This window comes from Crocuta crocuta, unplaced genomic scaffold (assembly GCF_008692635.1).
Source record: "Crocuta crocuta isolate KB4526 unplaced genomic scaffold, BGI_CrCroc_1.0 scaffold48, whole genome shotgun sequence".
Classification (NCBI taxonomy): domain Eukaryota; kingdom Metazoa; phylum Chordata; class Mammalia; order Carnivora; family Hyaenidae; genus Crocuta; species Crocuta crocuta.
Genome location: NW_027533089.1, coordinates 10716005 through 10738175, shown reverse-complemented (window position 1 = coordinate 10738175; position 22171 = coordinate 10716005). Strand labels below are relative to the sequence as shown.

The window sequence follows — 22171 nt, the reverse complement described above, 5'->3', positions numbered from 1 at the left end:
TTGTCACACTACTCAAGTCTGCCATGGCAGTAAGAAAGCAGCCATAGGTGATAGATAAATGAATGGGCACGGCTATGTTCCAAATACATTGCTTTATTTACCAAAAAAAACAAAAAACAAAAAAAACTTCACTTAGAAAAACATATCAGACTAGTGAATGGATAAGCAAAGTACGGTAGAGCCATACAATAGAATACTGTTTGGGAATAAAAAGGAATGAAATAACAAATACATGCTACAACATGGATGAATCTCAAATGCATTACGTTAAGTGAAAGAAGTCAGTCATAAAAATCACATATACTATAAGATTTCATCTATATAAAATGGCCAAAATAAAGAAATAAAGTAGACTTTACTTCTACTTCTAGGTGGCTAGGGCAGGGGTTAGGACCACAGGCAATGGCGGGTGACTGTTAATGGGTACAAAGTTTCTTTTCGGAGAGCTGAAAACTAAACTTTATGGTATGTAAATTATGTACATATAAAACAGGCAGCAGGCAGAATTTGGCCCAAAGGCCATAGTTTTGCACTCCTTGAACTGTACCCCAGCCACACACATGTACATGGAGGAATTTTTCCTCTACATGTGGTTTCTGCTTTTCCCTCTGTGTATACTGAGGCCTCTCTTCTCTTCTGCCCAGAAACTTCTACTTGACTTTCAAGCCCTTTATTAAATGCTCTCTTCTGGGAATCGTTCCCACACCTGCAGATAGAATTACCACTGCCTCTGTTGGGCTTCTACAAAATTTTGTTAATTTTAGAACTAATAATGGTCATATTATTTGTCACATTGCATTAAAATTTATTTGCTCTCAATTCTCAATAAATGCTGAAGACATAAACATGAGTAAGAATGTAGCTGAACTGGGGCTCCTGGGTGGCTCAGTCGGTTGAATGTCCGACTTCAGCTCAGGTCATCATGGTCTCATGGTTTGTGACTTCAAGTCCCTGCATAGGCTAACTGCTGTCAGCATGAAGCCCACTTCAGATCCTCTGTCTCCCTCTCTGTTTGCTCCTCCTTTGCTCATTCTCTCTCTCTCTCTCTCTCAAAAATAAAACATTAAAAAAATTAAGATAAAAAGGATGTAGCAGAACGTCTACTAAAGAGGCAGTAGGTTCTCAGTGAGTAACTCACTGAATGCGTCTATAAATGAATTATGAAGTGTCATGTAGAGAAAACTGGTTTTAAGAAAGGGTTCACAAGCTAGACTGAAACAATCAGTCCCAGGAAACCGGTTTAAAAAGCTGTAGGGTAGGGGGCACCTAGGTGACTCAGTCAGTTGAGCTTCCAATGCAATTTAAGCTCAGGTCATGATCCTGGGTCCTGGAATCGAACCCTGAACTTGGGCTCCATGCCAAGCATGGAGCCTGCTTAAGATTCTCTCAATCTCTCTCTTTCTCAAATTAAAAAAAAAAAAAAAAAAAAGCTGCAGGGTAAGTGGAGATAAATACAGAAATTCAAGAGAAATTTCAGAGGAAATGTCAATAAAACTTGGTGATTGACCAATACAGGGTTCGAAAGGGACGGGTGAATCCATGATGGTTCAGAGGACCCAAGACAGATGGCAGTGGCCACACTGATAGGAGAGGGGAGTTGGACTGACAAACAGCACCGGGGTGAGGAGAAGACTGGCTCACATTCCACTTCAGAGATGAGAAAAAGAGCTAGCACTTGATTGTTTACTGTATGCCAGGCACACATGGCAGCCCTCAGGGCCATCCAGACATCTCTCAAACCTCATTGAACACTCTAAGGAACTGCTACTATCATCTGCATTTTAGAGATGAGCAAATCAGCCTTAGAGAATGAAGTAACTCACCCAGAGGCACACGCTTGGGCACTGAGTGAGATTAACACCAGACAGAACCTTGGGGTGACCACTCCCCCACAGCACGTTCCAGGCACCTGGAAGCTTGAGGTACGACCTGGGAGGCAGGGTTCTTTCGGCACCTGACTGGGGCTCCACTGGAGAAGCCTGGAGGGACTGTCCGGATCCTTTCGCATGGAAGTGACAACCCAAATCCAGACAACAGACGAGTGATCCAGGGACAACAGACAGGGTGAAAAAAGAGGCCAAAGACCACACTCCAGTCAGGAACCCTTAAGAAGGAACAAATCGCTGGGAAAGAAACAGAAAAACAGATGATAGGGTAGAAGGAGAACCAGGCTAAGGTAATATCCTGAAGCCCAGAGGGAGATGCCAGAAGAGGGGGTGCAGCAAAAGATGCTGAGGACAACTAACAGTGGGGAAAGGTGCTTGGGTAGAAAGCGCCCTGCCAGAGGAATCGGGACCCCTGGGTTCCAGGCCTGCACTGGCACCAACCTCTTGTCTGACAGTGAATAAGTCGTCACTTCACTCCCTGGCCCTGGTCTCCTCTGTATGGGAGTTAAGTCTAGACTGTCTCCAGGGCAGCCCTCCACTCCCAGCATCCCATGAGTTGGTCCGAAGGGCATCAGCAGAGATGAGCTCAGGAGAACAGAAGTCAAGCTGCAGAGAGGAGAGAAGGCAAAGGCAGGACACAAAGACGTTCACTCATTCAAGAAGGGGGAGAGGCAAGGATAAGAGACGCAGAAGAGCGTGGAGAGATGATCAGCAGGGCCACGTTCATGCTTGGCCTCTTTAGTGTAGAAGAAGGAAAAGCAAAATAATTAAATATGCTAATATCTGCAGAAACACTCAGAAAACACAGTGGGGGAACGATTGAAAGGGATATAAAAACATTTCTGCAGAGTATTTAAATCAGAGATATTAGCAGTAAATTTCTTTTTATTCTCAAACAAAATGTCAAGATAGCAGATAAGCAATGAAAACAAGAAAGCACAAGCTGGAGATTTGGACACTCTGCACACACAAGCTGGGCATTTGCCCAATCAGCACATCTGGGTCTCAGATTTGTGGACTTGCCTCTTACTTTGGTCTACTGCTTGTTAAAATACTCTCCAAAAAGTCCTAAAAGCAAAAAGTCACATTTTCACATGTGGAGAGGGCTCCTGTAAAAAACATTTTCTAACAACATTTTAGGAAATTACAATTTTTTTAAAGTCAAGAGGAATTACCACAGCAAAAACGGTATGGATCAGAGCTGTAATCCCAACGTCCATAAAAGTGAACACGACACTGGCTAGAAAACGCTGAACAGATTTTAGAGTGGGTCAAGGCAGTGTCTTCTCCAGATGGGGAAGAAACAATCATGAAAGGCTTTTTCAATCTGTCACCTCCCAACCAGCAAAAAATTTAACCCGCATTACCTCATGCTAAAACAGCAGGGACCAACCAGGCTCAGTCCCTCTGGTGGAGCAAGACGCAGTGCTTTCTGAGGGCAATTTTACAGCATCTGGACATTACTATGATGAATGATAGGGTTGACGCGATGTGGCCAGCCAGCATCTTGGTAGGAATGTCGTAACTTTTTTGCTTAGTTTGTGTTCCGATTTGTTTGCTAAACCCTGATGTTTACTATTATCGCTCTGATTTCTGCTTTCACTTTTTTCTACACTTCCAGAAGTGGGTTTCTGGAGAGTTCTTATTTGAGAGTTGGCTGCAGTTTCTGATTCAGCATCTTGCCTCAACATGTTAGAAACCATCCTTGACTAGCATGGCCAGTTCTAAACTGGCCTACATTGTCCTCTGCTGAGCCAGCAACCAGTTCTAGTTGCCTTGCTGTCCCCAACCCTGCTCATAGCTAGCACCTGCATAATGCCCGGCAGGGTGTCGTCACTTAAACTGTATTGAGTATCTGGGGGTGAGGGGGGGAGGTGGCTCAGTTGATTTAAGCGTCTGACTTCAGCTCAGGTCATGATCTCATGGTTCATGGGTTCGAAACCCTGCATCGGGCACTCTGCTGTCAGCACGGAGCCTGGAGCCTGCCTCAGATGCTCCATCCCACCTCGTTCTACCCCTACCCCACTTGTCTTCTCTCCCTCTATCTCTCGCTCAAAAATAAATAAGTAAAAACTTTAGAAAAAAAACTACTGACTATCTTCAAGTGAAGAGGCAGCTCCCTTCAAATGATGTGGCTGGCCTGTTTATTTAGATCCTCCAATCCTGCATGAGAGTCAGATTCAGCTGTCTTTCAAATTAATTAAATAAATTCCACAGGAACACTAAATGAATTGAGAAATGTGACCCCTGTTGTCAGTTTAACTTTCTGATATATCTGTTCTAGGTCTGCCACAAAATGGCCAGTTCAGAGGTAATCTCACCTAAAAGGCTGGAGCGATTTCCAAAACAATCTCCATTTAAACAAACACCAGGCAGCGTTTATGCATGGAAGGTATTTGTTTAGTAACTAAATTTCACCAATATACAGTGTCTGTGTGTGAGCAGTTTACTCTGACACTTGCTAAGCGTATACTACATGTAAGATCTCTGAAACATTAACAGCCTTGAGTTCATTTGGATTTTTTCTGCACATACACAAGACTAGCGCTGGCAACTCACTCATGAATAACTGCAGAGGAAAAATGGTCCCAGGCAGAGAAGGAATGTAGTTAGTGTGCTACTGCTTGGTGTTCATCGGACATTTTTGCTCTCACATAGGTAGTCTCCAAAAAGCCAGTCTTGCAATTTTGTATCTGTTCCTTTGGTGGTGATGACTAAAGGTAAGATACAGCCCATTCCCCCTCACCCGTGAGTTGCTCGGTCTATATTTTAATAACTGAGGGGGAAGATGGGGTGCATGGGTGGCTCAGTCAAGCGTCTGACTTCAGCTCAGGTCAGGATCTCATGGTTCATGGGTTCAAGCCCCACATTGGGCTCTGTGCTGACAGCTCAGAGCCTGGATCCTGCATTAGATTCTGTGTCTCCCTCTCTCTCTGCCCTTTCCCTGCTAATGTTGTCTCTCAAAAATAAATAAATGTTAAAACATTTTTTAAAAATAATGGGGAAGAGAAATGTTGTTCACCCACTAACATTGTAGAAACAGAGGAAAGACCATGTATAGGTGAGTTGGTAGGAAGTAGGGATCTCCAAAATATATAATCCCTGGACTGCCACATTCCTCAAAGTAAGTAAAAAAGATGTCAAATCAGATGTCAAAGTTCACAGGCTAAAGCTCGCCCATTTCATTCATAGCAGGAAGAATACTTTAATTTGTTCATTCTCCCTTATCACATGGTTCAAACAAATCGCTCGCAAGAAGTCATGGATTGCAAGGAGAGAACAGGTGGGTTACTTTTGTGAAGGCAGCTGAAAGCCTTACGGGGGGAGGGAGGGGAGAAAATAATCAACTATTAAGGACAGATGGGAGGTGGCATTTGGTGTGACCATTAATGGCCATGTAGAGTGCAAGGGCTCCCCAGCTTCCTGCATTTTAGAATTACTAACATCTGATGTGATAATCTTCTAAATGAGAGAGGAAAAAAGACAACAAGAGACTAACCTTAATACTGCCCCAAAGCCAGAAGAAAGGAATGAAAAGGGACTGGGGGCCCTGGGATGAGCTGTCATCAGCCTATGTAGGAAACCCAAACCCCCAGTAGGAGATCAGCTGGCTCACCCTACAGGTAGAGTCAAAGTGGACAGCAAGTTTCAGAGCCAGGAACAAGGTAAGAGTGGAAGACAGGAAGGAAGTGGATGGGAAGAATGGGGAAAGCTTGGGCTGCAAGAGTCCAACCGACCCAGTATCCTCCACTGCCTCCCTAAGCCTCGCTCCTTTGCCTGGTGACAGTGAGGACCCAGCAGAGATAATACGAGCATCGGGGAAGTGGCTGGCCCTGAGCAGGCACTTCACAGCCACCACGATCGTTGCTGTTATTGTAACTCGGTGGTACAGGAAATGTTAAGAAGCAAGCAGAACAGTTAGCATTTCAGATAGATGTGCTTACTTCCTTCTCTTTCTCCCAACTGTGGCCTTTCCTGCCCTCAAAAAGAAGCAGGAGGGGCGCCTGGGTGGCTCAGTTGGTTAAGCATACAACTTCGGCTCAGGTCATGATCTCACGGTTCTTGAGTTCCAGCCCTGTGTCAGGCTCAGAGCCTGGAGCCTGCTTCAGATTCTATGTCTCCCTCTCTCTGCCCCTCCCCCTGCTCACGCTCTGACTCTAAAAAATAAATAAACATTATTAAAAAAAAAAAAAACAGGAAGGAACAACTTTATGCTACAGTCCTCAAGAAGGCACAAAGTGAAAATGACTTAGAGCCGCAAGTGTGATTAACCACACATCCCATTTGGCCCCGCCTGCTAAGATGTGTGGATCCAAATGTCATACTCAACCATACCAACCACATTAACCCATTCAGCCAACAACTATGTTTTCCTTTTTGCTTTGTTGTCATCCTGCATTTCAGCTTACACTGTTGAGATGTCTATTGTAAGCCCATCCTAAATCCTTTCTTTGGAATGAGGCAGAGAATAAGCAAATACATGAAAGTATGAACGGTTCTGAACTTTCTGAGGGATAAAGTTATTAAATCTGGTCTCTTTCCCATGACAATGGAGCCTTCCAGATCTTTCCTCCACGCAGCCAGTTATTGGCGCGGACATTATTGGTTACTGCTTTAATGGCAAGAGAAATATATAAGTTTAAACACCATGTGTTTTATAGACATAGGTGATGCTAACTAGGGGCTTAGCCTCAGCAGCTTTTCATAGTAAACAGGCAATTAGGAAAATCGGAAATAGAAAAGACACATCACCACATAAAAGCAGGTCACAATAAAAATTAGATGAGAGGAATCAAAATTGTTGCCATTCCAGCAACTAATGAAAGTATGTTACTGTAAACAAGCCTCTGGCGGTGCTATAACCCTTCTCAAATGAGGAAACACCCTAAGGGCCCAAACTCTGGCAGGAGGACGTATGCATTTTACTTTGAAGTCAAAGAGCAAGAGCCCCTTTTCATAGGATGAAAATTATGACACCGGTGTCCACATATTTCTAAAGACAAAACTGATCTCTCCAGGCTGTTTACTGTCTTCTGCCCTTCTCTGTCGCCAGAGAGTCTTTTTCAAGTTTCCTGTTCACTTCCAGGCCTGTTGTTTCCAAACCAATGATTACAAATGAGAGGTGTGGTCTCAGATGAAAAATACAATTATAGGTCTCTGCACTGTCCTGAGGAGAACCCAGCAAGGAGGCCAATGGCAAAGCAGTGCTTTGCTACAGAAGGCTTTGTATACATTATTGTAACAAGCGAATTTCAGATACAAATTCTCTGCTGGCCTATAAAATTGTTTCTCTAACTTAAAAGTAACTGTTTCCCCAAATCTTGTCAACCTGAGGTTATTACTTCCAGGTGTAGGGCTCTGTCACCTCCTCCACACAGGAAAAGCAGCAGCCTCTCCTCAGCTGAAGAACCTTAAGATGCCTGGGAGGTAGGAATTTAGCAAAATGTTAGAGAAGGGTTGATTTATAATGGATCTTAGTGCTGATCCTGCACCAAGAACAAGCTGGGGGAAAGAGATGATTTAGTAATTTAAGGGGGACCTGGTGAAAAACAACTAGCTCGGTCATCAGAATCAAGGTCAATTACACCTTGGAGTGAGTATATTTTGACAAGTATCTGCCTTCACTATTCAGCAGAGATGTGCACAAAGGCTACCTGTGGTCCTCCCACTGTTACCCAAAAACAGATCAGCTGTGATTTTTAGCACAGGCCACATGATATCTATAAAAACTAAGTTATCCAGTGAGAACAACAGTTAGGTCACTTCAGGTTGAGGGAGTAAGCAATCTTGGTTTTTTAAAAAGTGAATATAGTTAAGGTAAACTTTATAGGCTAATTACAATATTACCAAGTTGAATGTACTGAGATAAAATTCACATAGCATACAATTCACTCATTTAAAGTGCAATCCAACAGGTTTAGTATATTCACATTTATCAGTGGCATTTAGTATATTCATATGCAATTGTGAAGCCATCACCACAACTTAATTTTGGAACATTTCTGTCCCTCCAAAAGAAACCCTGTACTCATTAGCGGTCAACCCCCATTTCTCTCTTTTGCCCTTCAGCCCTCAGCAACCACTACTTTACTTTGTTTTCTATACATCTGCCTATTCTGGACATTTCATATAAATGGATTTATACAATATGTCTGTCTTTTGTGTCGGTCTTCTTTGTCTTCTTCCACTTAGCATCATGTCTCCAAGGTGCATCCACACGGCAGCACACGGCAGCGCTTCATTCCTTTTTTATTAGTGAGTAACACTTCATTGGGTGGATCGACCACAATTTATTTATCCATTCGTCACTAGATGGACATTCAGGTTGTTTCCACTCTTTAACTAATACGAATAACACTGCCATAAACATTTGGGGACAAGTTTTTGTGTGGGCACATGTTATCATTTCTTTGGGGTATGTACTTAGAGAAGTGGAATTGCTCAGTCATACAGTTCAAATCATTTAAAAACTGCGTGGCTGCATAGTCATGAAGAAGATGAGAGGTTTAATATTTCTCCACCCCCATCAACAATCTCTTTTAATTCTCTCTTTTCATTCTCTCGTGCCCCAACCACTCTGATGTTATACTCTTCACTCACGCTATACATAAAATACTCCAAGGGTCTGCTATACAAGAGCAACTCAGTGCCAGACAGAATTTCCAAAGGTCACATATCCCAACATCTTGTTTTCAAAAAGGACTGACCTGCAACCATCTAATTCTTAAAAAGTCCCCAAAGAAAGAAAGAATACAATTTCCCTCAGATGCCTCATCTCAAAATATCTTCAAATCACTAACCCCAAGTCATACATGTACATATACTATACAAATACTGAAAAAAGAAGAGTAATGTTTAGGTTTTTAAACAGATTCTGGAAACCATCCCCTGTAGGCCCCATTTCTTTACTCCCGCACTGAACACACCATGTCCCTGGATGCCAGCTAGTTTTACATATCCTCAGTACTGCCATGAACATTTTAATCTAACGTAGTAAATGCAAGTGTGGAAGAAATCTGCTGTCATTCCTGGAGGTATTTTTCTTTTGCTTCAATCGTCTTATTGGAATCTATTTTAAGAGTCAACAAGTGTACCGCACAATTTAACATCCAGAATTTCTGCTGTTGCTGCTTCTGTAATAGCTCAAACTTTCTTTTCTTTCTTAGTTCCTCTGAGAGAGCACATATAAAATGAGTAATTATTGCTGCTAAAGAATTGCTGGAGTCAGCAACGCTTCATAGGAACTGCGTTTCCTCCTCCTCCTTTCCCTCCCACCACAAATCTCCCCCATAAGTTAAGAATTAAAGACACATTGCTAGGATAAAGAAATCTGACCTGAAATATGTGTTGCAGCAACAATGGCAAGCAACCAAGTGTATTAACAATAATTTCCAATGTAGCTGAAAAGGTTAGATGATTTGTCTTTGAAATGAGCCAACTCTGCACACTTTCATGAGATTAAAATCAGCTTGCTTTTCCTTCTGGACACCTCACCTCTCCTATTCCTACTCTCCGCAAAAGGCAGAGTGGTTGAGGCACATAAACAAATAGTTCTGGAAATTAATTTCCTTGACCAGAAGAAAACCCAAAGATAAATTCCATTCTGCATTAGTTTTCCTACACTTTGCTGTGATCAGGATTTACTGTGGTTTCTCTCTGCCTGGAGGGATAATACGTGATTGATAACATTTCTAACACACAGAAGCTTAAATACTGAAAGAATGGCAACTGTGTGTTATATTCAATTATGACGACCATTACCCACAAACTAGGTAATTTCTGAGCCACAGGAAAGAGGAGGCCATTTTTCATTTACGGTGATGACCTTATGTAAGTGACTTATCTTGCACCTGTCTGTCACGTGTAAAAGCAGGATAATAATAGGACTTCATAGGCTAAGGTATAAGTGCTTCATATAGTGCTGAGGACAGATGAAATACTGTGTCACTCTGAGCCTGGCTCATCTCCATCACCTAGACCAGCACTACCTTCGAGAAGCTGCCTAGGTAGCATAAGGAAGTGCTGCCATCTTTATTACAGAGTGTTCTACCGACTCATTCTGCAGAGGTAGCAGGTTCATAAGACAAAGCAAAGAAAGAAAAAAGCCAGGTACACAGGAGATGAGAAAGACATTTTACAATTACAGAAAATGGCAACTTATTTTTTCACAGCCATGTTTAGAAGACGACGTTCTTAAGACATTCTTTCCAATACGGGTAGCCAGGAAAGTTACAAGGCTGAAAAATCTCTCCAGAATGAAGTCCTAGACTTGCCCAGTCTAGAGAGCAATCTGTTATTGGAAATCCTTCTCTTGAGTGTACACTGTGTCCCCTCTTCCCCATTTATGTTCACACATGAGCATCCTTGCTAAACCCAGAATGGAGAAAAAGAGAAGTATCTTTACAAACTCAGAGGGGCAGCGAGTAGAAGGATGGCACCTGCGCCTACCTCTCTCTGAGTCTGGTCGGGCCCTGTGTCAGCAGCACGGAGGTTCAGGACGTGCACCTCCTGCGGCAGCCCCATCGTGCCTCGGCTGGCACACCCCGACAAGACAGTGAAGCTCTCCATTAACGCCTGGACAGGATGGGAGGCGTTGACAGGCGACAACTCACACTGGGTCCCAGGCTCCGGATCTGCAGAAAGAATCACAAACGCAAACCCCTCAGAAACAGCAATTAATTGTGCTACAGTTAAATTAATTATCCTGGATGATCAAGCCACTGCCAACGCACCAGAGGAAACTTTCCAGGTTAAGTTCTTTCCAGAACTAAGTGGCAAAAAAGCTTAGCCTATTCTAAAACCCCAACATCTTACATTCCTTTTAGATGATTTTGATGTGTATTTGATTATTTAAATTCCCTTTTAGATACACAAGTCACAAATGTATTCCTCTGGATGGAGGAAACCTCCTGTTTGACATCTGTGTTCAATTCCTTCCTCTTTTAGAAGAAAACCAGAAGTAAATGGAATAAATTGCCTAAAGCCCAATAATAGTATGCATAAATAATATTAAACACCTAAAACTGCACCATAAAGTATAAGATACAGTCCCAACTTTTTAAGCACTCCCCCCTTCTTAGAGAGCGAAACAAACTTAAAAACAATACAAAGCAAGATATAATGAGCAGGGGTAATTGGGGGCAGAGGTCAGAAAAATCCTCCCAAGAGACTGGGAGAAATGTATGAGTAGAACTTCAAATAGGAAAAGTAGAACCCTGGACATACTTGGCTCCTGCTTCCTCATTCTCCCTTCCTCTAATCATCAAAACTTAAATCCTCACATCCATACCTACTCAGCTCTCCCTTCTGTGGTCCTCATCAGCTCTGCCTCTAGACAACTGTAGATCTTCCTAAAAAGAGATTCTGGTATCCAGCTCTCGAAGCCACCTTCCATGCAAGCACCACCCACGTCACCCAGGGTGCTCAACAGGATGGTTATTCCCAATATGAACGCCTGCCCCTCCCATCTCTGTGGGCATGTCCTGTCCCTTAAGGACTGCTGGTCTATGAAGCTCCTCAGCCAGACACACAAGGCCTTTCTTGATCGGTCCTTTCCACTCTCTCCAGCTTCATCCCTCCCTGCCCAGCAACCCCAACTGGCTTACAGTTCTCCAAAGATACCATGTTTCTTAACTCCATGCCTCTATTCAAGTTTGTTTCCTTTACCCAAATTCCTCTTCCACTCTGACACTGCCCCCACAACAAACACCCCAGGCTGAGGGAGGTACTCTTCCTCTGTCCTCTCATAATTTCTCTGCCCATCTCTGCGGCTTCATTGTCTACACTGTAACCACCAGTGTATATACATCTGTCCCTGCTAGTACAGTATGAGCCGCCCCCCCCCACACATACACACACAAACTGTGGGCTATTCATCTTTGTGTCCCCAGCACCCATCACAGTATCTGGCATGTAGAAGATGCTCAAAAAAATATTTGTGAAGGGAATCACTGGGCTTTAAAAAAAAAAATGCCCCCTCCCTGACTGGTGATTAGGGCACCACTCCCCAGAATGGATTTCCCCAGACTTGGATTTGGCTGTAAGGAGTTCATGTAGGAAAGAGTGATGTGAGGTACAACTTGGGCCTCATTGCACACTGGCTGGATTGACAGAGAGAGACATTTAAGAAGGAGGAGGAACCCATGATACATCTCTGCAAGCTTGGTGCTGTCTCCATTAGACACCTGAGGAGACTGAGACTTGATCATACAGTGTCCACTAAATCACAGCCTTCCATGTGGAACCCGATAAAAGAGCTGAATGCACTCCCAACGAGTTCTTCCTGATTTATACCTAATAAAAGTACTCTCCAGGATTACAGCCCCAGTGCAAAATTAAAAATGCAAATGTCGTTCAGAACCAGGCAACCCTGCACCCCCACTGCTGTACTATATAAACAGACACCCTGCCTGGTGTGCCAAGTCTATTTCAGAACTCATGGAAATTATCTAGGTTGATAATAATTGTCCGGTCTGAAATGAAGTATGTACCTTCCCAAATAATCACTACAGCTCTCTGTACTGCTCTACTGTGCCCAGCTCTTTCCGAGAAACGGAGGTGGTGAAGGAAGATGTCATAAGTGGCAAAGGCAGCAGGTACTAGACAGGATTCCCTGAAGTCCCCATGTAGGGCAGACAGTATGAGCAGGTACCCCACTACTGTTTCCCCTCCAGTCCTCACCAGCTGCACAGGGATGTCGGTATATCTCACACCCCAGAGCTCCTGAGTCTCCTACTACTCCCTACTCACCTTTGGGCACACTCAACTCTGGGGAACTGGTTTCATAGCCTCCTGCCGCGAATTTGCCATTATCACAAATTGAGCACAAATAAAAACGCTTTTCAGGGTAGAGGGATGGTTTAAATAGTTGAAGGGGATTAAGGAATGCACTTGTGATGAGTACTGGGTGTTGTATGGAAATGTTGAATCACTATATTGCACACCTAAAATTAATATTACACTGCATGTTAACTAACTGGAATTTAAATAAAAACTGGAAATGGGTCACCTGACTAGCACCGACTCTTGATCCTGGGGCTGTGAGTTTGAGCCCCACAATGGGTATAGAGATTACAGAGAAAAACTAAAAAACAAACAAACAAAAAACCCAGCTCTTCAGCACCAGCACCACGTTTGTATGTATGTGCAAACCTCCAAATGGCCTGTGGTTCAACCCGAAACACATCTGCAATCTGCCTGACTTGCCCTCCTCCTTACAATGCCACCATTACCCATTAGGATCTCCCTTAAATCACCACACTAGGGCTAGAGCAAAAACTCACTGGCAAAAAATCAGAGGATAAAGTCTTTCCTAAAGGTGGAGGGGAATCAGGGGACACCCCCAGTGCTAAGGACAAGCAATCCTCACCTTAGAATCTATGGTTTCTATCTTGCCAGAGTCCAGGGCAGGAAGATCCCACTTAATGGGCTATATAGTTCCAGCCAGGTGTTATAGGAGTCAGCCAAAGGTCAAAGACAAAAGAAAGGAATGCACAGGGCACACTCTGATCAATCGATCCAGCTGCACTTCACAAAGACTCACTCGGGTCAATGATTAAACACACTCCATATAGAGCATCTCTGACCATCAAATACACCAGAGTAGTAGTTGGTTTTTGAGGTTCCTTAGTGAATTTTTTTCCTTTAGGTTTAAAAAAAGCTACAAAATATGATTAAGCTATCCTTGAAGCCAAAAAGAAAGAAAACAAGAAAGCAAAGAAATTAGGAATTATCTATCCTTATTTTCTAAGAGTACATAAGAAATGGTGGCTTCAACAACTGAATACACAATGTCCATCTGGGATAGTAAAAAATAAATTGTTCCTATTTATTAAGTGCTCACTATAGACTCGGCAGTGCTGGGTCTGTATAACCTTGAACACCATCATAAGGAATTGGTATTATCCCTATTTTAAAGAAAAGGAAAATAAGTTTAATGCACTTAAGTTTAACTGTTGTAAGCTCACCCACGGACTGACACTCACACCTACCTCTGGGGCTCACGTCTCTGTATGGTGAAATTTTCATAAAAACACATTGGATCTAGACGGGTTCACTGGCAAATTCTACCAAACATTTAATGAAGAAATTATGCCTATTATCTATAATCTCTTTCAGAAGACAGAAGCAGAGGGAATGCTTCCTAACTCATTCTATGAAGTCAGTATTACCCTAATACCAAAACCAGGCAAAGTTATTGCAAAAGAAGAAAAAGACTAATATCCCTCATGAACATAGATGAAAAAATACTCAACAAAATATTAGCAAACTAAATCCAACAATGTAAAAAAGAAATGTGTGCCACAACCAAATGGGATTCATCCCAGATCTATAACGTCTGAAAATCAATTGATGTAATCCATCTTACCAACTGGCTGAAGAAAAATCATATTATCCTATCAACAGGTGTAGAAAAAGCATTTGACAAAATCTAACAGTCACTCAGGATAAAACTCTGAGCAAACTAACAGATAGGAACTTCCTCAACTGGATAAAGAATATGTTAAAAAGGAAAAAAAAAACCTATAGCTAACATCGTATTTAATGGTGAGAAACTAGAAGCTTTCTCATTAGCATCAGGAATTAGGCAAGGATGTCCCTTCTCACCATTCCTTTTCAATACTGTACTGGAAGTCCGAGCTAATGTTTGCAGCTAGGTATGCCCATGTAGCCAAATTCTGATTAAGAAGAGATAAACAAAGGTGATACATGCAATTTCCAAGAGATTTTTTTGAAGGGAAGGAGTTGTGCCCCTTCCCTCCTTCTTGTGTGCATGAAGACAGATGTGATGAGTAAGGCCAGAGCAGCCATCTTGGGCCATAAAATGGAAACAACATGCTGAGTGGGGCAAAGCAGTAAGACAGAAACTGCCAAGTTCCTTGATGAACATGGAGCTACTGATCAGCTTTGGATTACTTCTTTTTATAGAACACATGTAACTTCTTTTCAAGCCAATATCATTTTGAGTTTTCTGACACTTGCAGCTTAATCTACCTCTTTTTTATTTCATCAAAAATGCCAACCTTCTTCCCACCAGAGACTCCACATACAAGGTGTCCTCCAGGAAGACTTTCCCACCATTCCTGTTCCTCTCCCCTGCCATGGTATGGCAAATTCCTACTCATTCTTCAGATCTCTCAAAAAAACTTCTCTTACTTCTCTTATATTAGGTATACATTTTTAAATACTCGCATGGTACTCTTCACTTCTCTTCATTGCAATTCATGTGGTCATACTTATTTAATTATTTGTCCAACGATTTGTTTAATGTCTACATACACCCAAAGACTGCAAACACCACAGAAGAATGGAGCCCTATCATTCTGATTATTGCTGTATTCCAAAACATCTGGCACACAGTACACAGTCAAATATTAATGAGGAAAGGGAGTGGGAGAGGAAAGGGAAAGAACCACGAGATGCTCAAAGGATGTCGTACAGGAGCACCTGGGTGGCTCAGTTGGTTAAGCGTCCGATTTTGGCTCAGGTCATGATCTCACGGCTCCTGAGTTGGAGCCCTCATCAGGCTCTGTGCTGACAGCTCAGAGCCTGGAGCCTGCTTTAGATTCTGTGTCTCCCTCTCTCTCTGCCACTCCCCTGCTCGCACTGTGTGTGTGTCTCTCTCTCAAAAATTAACATTAAAAAAAAAAGGATTTCATACAAATAGGAGACTCTATCCTGGAATTCTTCCTTTCACTCTTTACCTAGTAGATAAAACTTCCACCTTATAATAAGGGTGGTGGGGGTGGGGGGTGGAATAAATCATGAGATGAAGGAGGTGGCATTTTTGGTTGCTAAGAATCAAATCCCGGCTGGGACTTCCCCACCCTCAAAATGTCACAGCAGGCAGGAAACACCAACTTGTTTTTGTGCTCTCCTTCTAAACACTCTTCTCGCAAGGCTCTTCTCTCCAGGTGGCACAATGCTCCCCTCTGCCATCAGCAAGCCCCCAGCCTCCTGCCACCTCTGGGTCAGGTACAGGCTTTCCTGCCTCTCTCCTGAAACCACAGCAAGTCTCTTGGAACTGGCCTCCCGTCTCTCCCAACTGGCCTCAAAGCAGCTTCTACTGCATCTGCTCACACAAGGCCAGAGCCACATCCAGAGGAAAGCTTCCACCTGGGAAGAGTATGACCCACCCCCTACCTCTACCACATAGGCCTAAGCTAACAGGGTGGCCACCACAGGGCCCAAGTGCAGCACCTCATAGCCACAAATGCTTGGAAACTAGGAAAATGTGTTCTGAAACCATCTATGAGTCATCTGCTCACTTCCGTGGTGACCTGTGAGCTGGGGAGCTGCTCAGACAGGCTCTGAATGACAGCATAAAAGGCTGGGAGTTTCTCTTGTGGCCACCCCTGGAAACCCACAGCCCTTCCTTCCCTGAGCTCTCTCTTCCCCAAAGTCGTGAGGCAAATGAGCAGCGTGCTCTGTGATGATGCCAAACAGCACAGCAAAAGCTACTTTACCACAGTAAGAGGCAAGCAGGGCACAAGTGATAGGGAAACACTGGCTAAAGGCAACAATATCATAAACACACACTCCTGTTCACCTTGCACCAATGTTTACAGTTAAATGGCATTTTACCAAAAAAAAAAAAAAAAAAAGGCATTTACATCTTCTTTATCTGAAGCCTCACAGAAACTCTGTAATGTGGATAGAACAGATATAATTTCCACTATAACGTGTGGCAAGCCACAAAGCTGGGGGTGTATTTCAATAGAGTGCTTCTTAGTAGTAACACATGGACAGGCTCACCTCCAGAGACATTTCTCACTGTTGCCTCCCCATCTAGATACTTCTTTTTATTCCAGGCATCTAGCATCTGCCCCGCCCAGGATCCTTTGTGGGTAATTCCCAAAGAAGTCTAACTTTCCCTTGCTCTGATAGCGTAAGCTGAGTTTATCCTTCTCTGTTGGCTACACGAGCAATCTGATCTCCCCCAAATCCTGCTGGGTGTTGTGTTTTGTTTGACTTGTCCTCTTTCATACCCTGAATCGGACTGTGTTTTTCCTTCTCAATATACCCTCCTCAGCCACCAGGACAAACCCATGGCCCCTATTCACTCACAAGATGCTACTTCTCTTGACTAAAAACATTTACTGATCTGAAGATAGCCCAGATTCAAGTAAACCCTGTGGAGAAACCCAACAGGTGGCCCAGACCAAGTGGCCTCCTTCACAAAGCGGGGCCCTGGGTTCAGCAGCTGGGCCACCTGGGGCAACACTGTGGAGCATATGGTGACACCCTAGGCCTCTACCTCCCGTGACAAGCCAGGGTTTAATTCCTCATGCGCACGGCTATCATGCACCTCTCTGGGCCACACACTGTGCACGTATTGTTTCTAATCCTTATAGCAGCACTGTAAAGACAGGGTTAAAACTCTCGTTTTAGAGTGGTGGAAATAGGGACCCCTAGATGCTAAGTAACTTGCCAAAGGTCAAACACCACCAATAGGGGGCAGGGTAGGATTCGAACCCGGTCTCTCAGCCTCGAGGTCTAAGCTCTTCCTGTAAGTCACCGCCGGCTTCTCCCCTACATTTTCCTGTCCTTCACCTCAGTGCTTGATGAACAAGCAGACTCACTGGCCAAACATACACATTAACTCATGTTTGATAAAACAGACCGCTTGGTTTGCACTTGCAACCTCTTAGTCGACTTAAAAGACTTCATAAACTCAATGAGAAAGCACAAGCTCCTTTCTCATTTTACCAAATGCCGTCTTCCTCTTTTTCACTCATGTTTGCTTATCTGCCCACATGGGAAATGTTCCTAAGATCTGGCTATAACATCAATGTCTAAACTCCCAGTTCCACTTAAAGAAAAAAATGCAAATGGACTCACCCTTTCATTATGTCCTTTAGCTACAACACAGCATTCCAATCTCAGTTACAGAACCCCCACACCCACGCTGGCTGCAGGCCAGCCCTAAGGCTTGACACAATGCAGACGAAGCATCTGGGAACAGATGCATTTGCTGCATACACTTTAAATTTAATCTGTCCCCAAAGAAATTATCATCACACCTCACGCAACAAGGAGTAAAATATTGGGGGTGGGGGAATTATTGTTTTGGGGGGTGGTGCAAGAAGTAATTTTCACATTTAATAAATGTGATCCTTAAGCATTTTAAATACCAATGCATACCAAGTTGACACAAACATCTGGTACCTATTGCACATAATTTCCAGCACAATGATTCCCCATATCACCCAGGGCACTAACGAGGAGCGTGTGTTCAGCTGCAATAAAAAGTGGTAAAGATGCAGAGGGAATGGAGGGGTAACATTATAGCCTGGGACCAAGACATTGCAGTGGGGAGATTTTATTCCAACAACACCATTGGCTAATAAGGGTTTCTGTTATTGTCCCATAGGGAATTCTGCAATGCTGTCAGCTGTGAAGAGGGACAAACTCCCACAGACTGTGCGCCTGGGCACTGCAGGATCTATTCTGCCCCTGAGCTGAAAATTCCTTTGAACCCCATGGGATACGAAAATCTGTAGGAAAGGGCACCCAAGATAATTTCTCAGCCAATAGCACAGCCGGGCTCTAAGTGAGCTTCATGCAAGGGAATGTGACAAATGCCAGGATATGATGCAAAACAAAGCTCCAGGAAAAAACACCTGGAAGGCCTGAGCTCAAGAGTGCCTGCTGTGTACACAGCCTAGGCTGGTGTTTATACCATCTCAGATTACAACTCATTGAACTACAGCCCTTTGGGGATGGAGCTGTGGAATGTACCACCATTAATATCCAAAGGGGGCTCTTCTACCAAAGTCCCCCCCTAGGCTTTTCAACAATAAAACTTGGCTTAAGGCTAAAATTTGTCCTTGGTAGGAAAAAGACAAGCAGAAGAGTTTCTAGTGACCTGAAACCTATCATCTGTATTTCTCAGAAAAAAACAACAGATTTTTCTATAGTACAACTCCTTAGGTATATGTTATCATAGTTTCTTTCATCCTCCAAGTGAGTATGTAAATCCAAATCTTCTACTAGACGAACTAGCCCTCTTCCAAGAAGTCAACTGCCAATGCGTTGGGTCAAAAGCCAATGCTTATTTGTATATTGATGTGTTCAAATCATGGTACAACCATGTTGAAGAATTTCCTGTGTTCAAGTTGTGTTTTTAAAAGTCCAAAAAGAAAACAAAGGGCAGGGCGCCTTTAAGAATTTAAATTCTCAGGGCATCTGGGTGTCAGTAGGTTAAAGGACTGACCTCGGCTCACGTCATGATCTCATGGTTCATGGGTACATGGGTACAAACCCTGCGTAGAGCTCTGTGCTGACAGCTCAGAGCCTGGAGTCTGCTTCAGATTGTTTCCCTCTCTCTTTGCCCCTCCCCCACTTGCTCTCTCTCTCTCTCTCTCTCAAAAATAAATAAAACATTAAAAAAAAGAATTTAAATTCTCAAAGTGCTGGGAAGTCCCTGTTTATAAAGGGCACTCACTCTTCCATTTGAGTAAGATACAGCTATACAACCAACAAGTATCAGAGGGGATTCATGCAGTTCTGGGAGACAGTGGGATTCTTTTGTTTTTTATGATCTGAAGAGAACAGGTAGCTGAGGTAGTATGTTCCAGAAGTCACCACTAGGCATAGCAAGAGAGGGACCCCCATATTAGAGACATAGTGGTTAATGGAGGAGGAGCACTGGGCCAGGAAACAGTGAGAGCTGCCATTTTAAATCCAGATCTGCTGCTTACTAGTTGTGTGACCTTGTCTTGAAGTTTCCCATAATCCCTCTCTCTTACTTTAGGAGAGACTCGTACATCATGAGACACAATACATGCCAATGCTTTACAAATTTCAAGTACTATTAGAGACATAAAGTCCCCTGATGGGAGGAGAAGTAAATGAATGAAAATATCTTCTCCATTGAAATGTTTTCTTTCTGAGCTTTTAGAATGATTACTAAAATAACTAAGATAAGATGTTCTTATACTACTCCCTAGCCATTTCTCCCCAAAACTTGTTTCTAAGAATTACAGTGGAAAGATTTAAAATAAAACTGCAGTATTGGAGTAAAAATTCCTGTTCTCTGAGCAAATTCTGGAAGGGTAACTCCCAAAGGTGAAAACAGTCCATGTTTCTGCCTCCAGGGAATTTCCAAAATCCAGAGAGTAATCTGGCATCATCTTTGCTGACTTTCTTGTTGTTCACTTTCGATCTATAAGATGGTACATCTGTTCCTATTCTGACATGATCTAAAGGAACCTAGGAATAAAGAGGACACTAGCTCCCCTTCGGTATTCATTTATGGAGAGAGTAGAATTTATGGGATGTTATCACTGAGATCAAGAACCAATCTGAAGACTTGAAGGATGGAAGAAAATGTAATCAGTTTTCTCCTGTGTGAGTCTGAGATACACAAAATTGTTAAAAGAAAGTCTACTTCTTTATTAAAGGGAAAAAAAATACTTGATCTGGATTCAAAATATTAAATGCAATTTAGGCACATAAGCAATAAAAATTATATTTTAATTCCTACTAATGCAATATTTTCTGGCAAAGTGGGACTCACAGGGCTGGAAAGCTGCCTGTCATTAACCCTAAGGGATCACACTGCCAAACCCATTCATCAGTCAAACCTCAGCTTGACCTTAGACAAGATTTATGGATTTTCTCTTTTTACCTCTAGCAAACTGGTGTCTGATGAAAAAGAAAAAGATGGGAGAAACAGAGGTAAGGATGTGCACAGAAACACAAAGACATAACATGCTACAGTGAGCATTCTCGGGACTGGTGAGCCCTCAGGTAGGGCTGGGGTGCAGGGTCTGGGTAAGTGGCAAGAAAAGAAGCTATAAGTGGGGGTATAGTCAGGATTGATGGAGAAAATCATAAGTGTTGGGGAGCTGAATCAAAGCCTGTAACTACTGGTCCTGATTATAGGTAAGAGACAAGAGAGTAAAAAGAAAAATCTACCAACTTTTGTTTTGGCCATGCCAAAGTACAGCCATGTGTACAAACAGGGCCATGAATTACATTTACTTTAAGGATTTTATATATAACCAGGGCACTAAACAAATGTTTGGTTTTTGTTAATGTTTGTTCATTTAGAGAGCGAGAGAGACAGAGAATGCATGAGTAGAGGAGGAGCAGAAAGAGAGAGGGAGAGAGAGAGAATCCCAAGTAGGTTCCACAGCACAGAGCCTGACACAGGGCTCAATCCCACCAACCATGAGATCGTGACCTGAGCTGAAATCAAGAGTCAGACGCTCAACTGAAGGAGCCACCCAGATACCCCTCACAACTGATTGCTAAAGGCATGAAGGAAATGTTTAACATGAATGCCAAATTATCAATCATCATTGTATATGTCAAACTCAATGACAATAATAAACCATATTCCTTCTTCTAGCCAGGTAGCTCACTGCTCAAGTGTTTCTGTTAAGAGGGAAACAGAGCTGACAGTCTGGAGAGAAATCGACGAACAACCAGTGTGCAGTTTGTTTCTCCTTTCAGAGTGAAGCTAAAAGGTTCAGGAGAATCTCTGGAGCTGGTGTTTCCAGAGTTTGCAGCAGCTATGGGCCAATCAAGCACTGCCACTGATAAGACCACTACGTGTAGACCAGGGAACAAGAGGGCTGTACCCAACTAAGGAGCCCTGGCCCAGAGCCACATTTTTGTGCCTGATTAAATTAAGAGACTCCATAAACCTGTTCTAGCTATTAGACTTTTCCTTTTTAGCCAATATCTAGTTTGGGTTATAAGTCTATTGGGGCATTTGTGTCCCATTCATTTATTTGGGCATATGTCTGTATGTCTTCTACTTAGCTGGAAACCCCATGAGGGCAAGGATCATGCAAGGTTCTTTTGCTTATCCTCCAACTATACCCGAGCATGACACAGTGCTCGGCATGGGACAGGTGCTCACAAAAACTGGTTGGGTGATGAATTCTTCAAACAACCAAAACCCTAATTCTCTACAGACCGTGAAGCTGGTGTCTCAGGTTTGTATCTCAGCCCTGCCACACTTTAGCTTTGTAACCTGGGGCAGTTACTTAACCACCCATGTCTTTGATTCTTCATCTACACAATGAGAAAAATAATAGTATCTGTCCGTATAAGACAATTTATAGGATTAACTCATTTTTATTATCATACAACTATAATTATTACCATCTCTCCAGCTATGGTCTGTGTCCTGGAGTGGGGGGAGGGGGTACCTTTTCACCTATCTCAACCACCTTTTGCATTAAGAATCACGGAATATCAGTTTACAGGAACCTGGGTTCCAGGTACATCAGTGCCTTCACCATCACCCACAGGGCATAAGGGATCTCTAC

The 22171-nt window shown here is 43.0% G+C and overlaps 1 protein-coding gene across 3 annotated transcripts in view; it reads right to left on the bottom strand.

Annotated features, from left to right (window-relative positions):
- TGFBR3 (transforming growth factor beta receptor 3) overlaps window positions 1–22171 on the bottom strand; it is a 204047-nt gene that overhangs the window by 111281 nt on the left and 70595 nt on the right. For all 3 annotated transcript variants that reach the window (XM_077746098.1, XM_077746096.1, XM_077746097.1), the window contains exon 3: window positions 10335–10519. In XM_077746098.1, the coding sequence (XP_077602224.1) occupies window positions 10335–10519 (185 nt within the window). The remainder of the gene's footprint in view (window positions 1–10334; window positions 10520–22171) is intronic.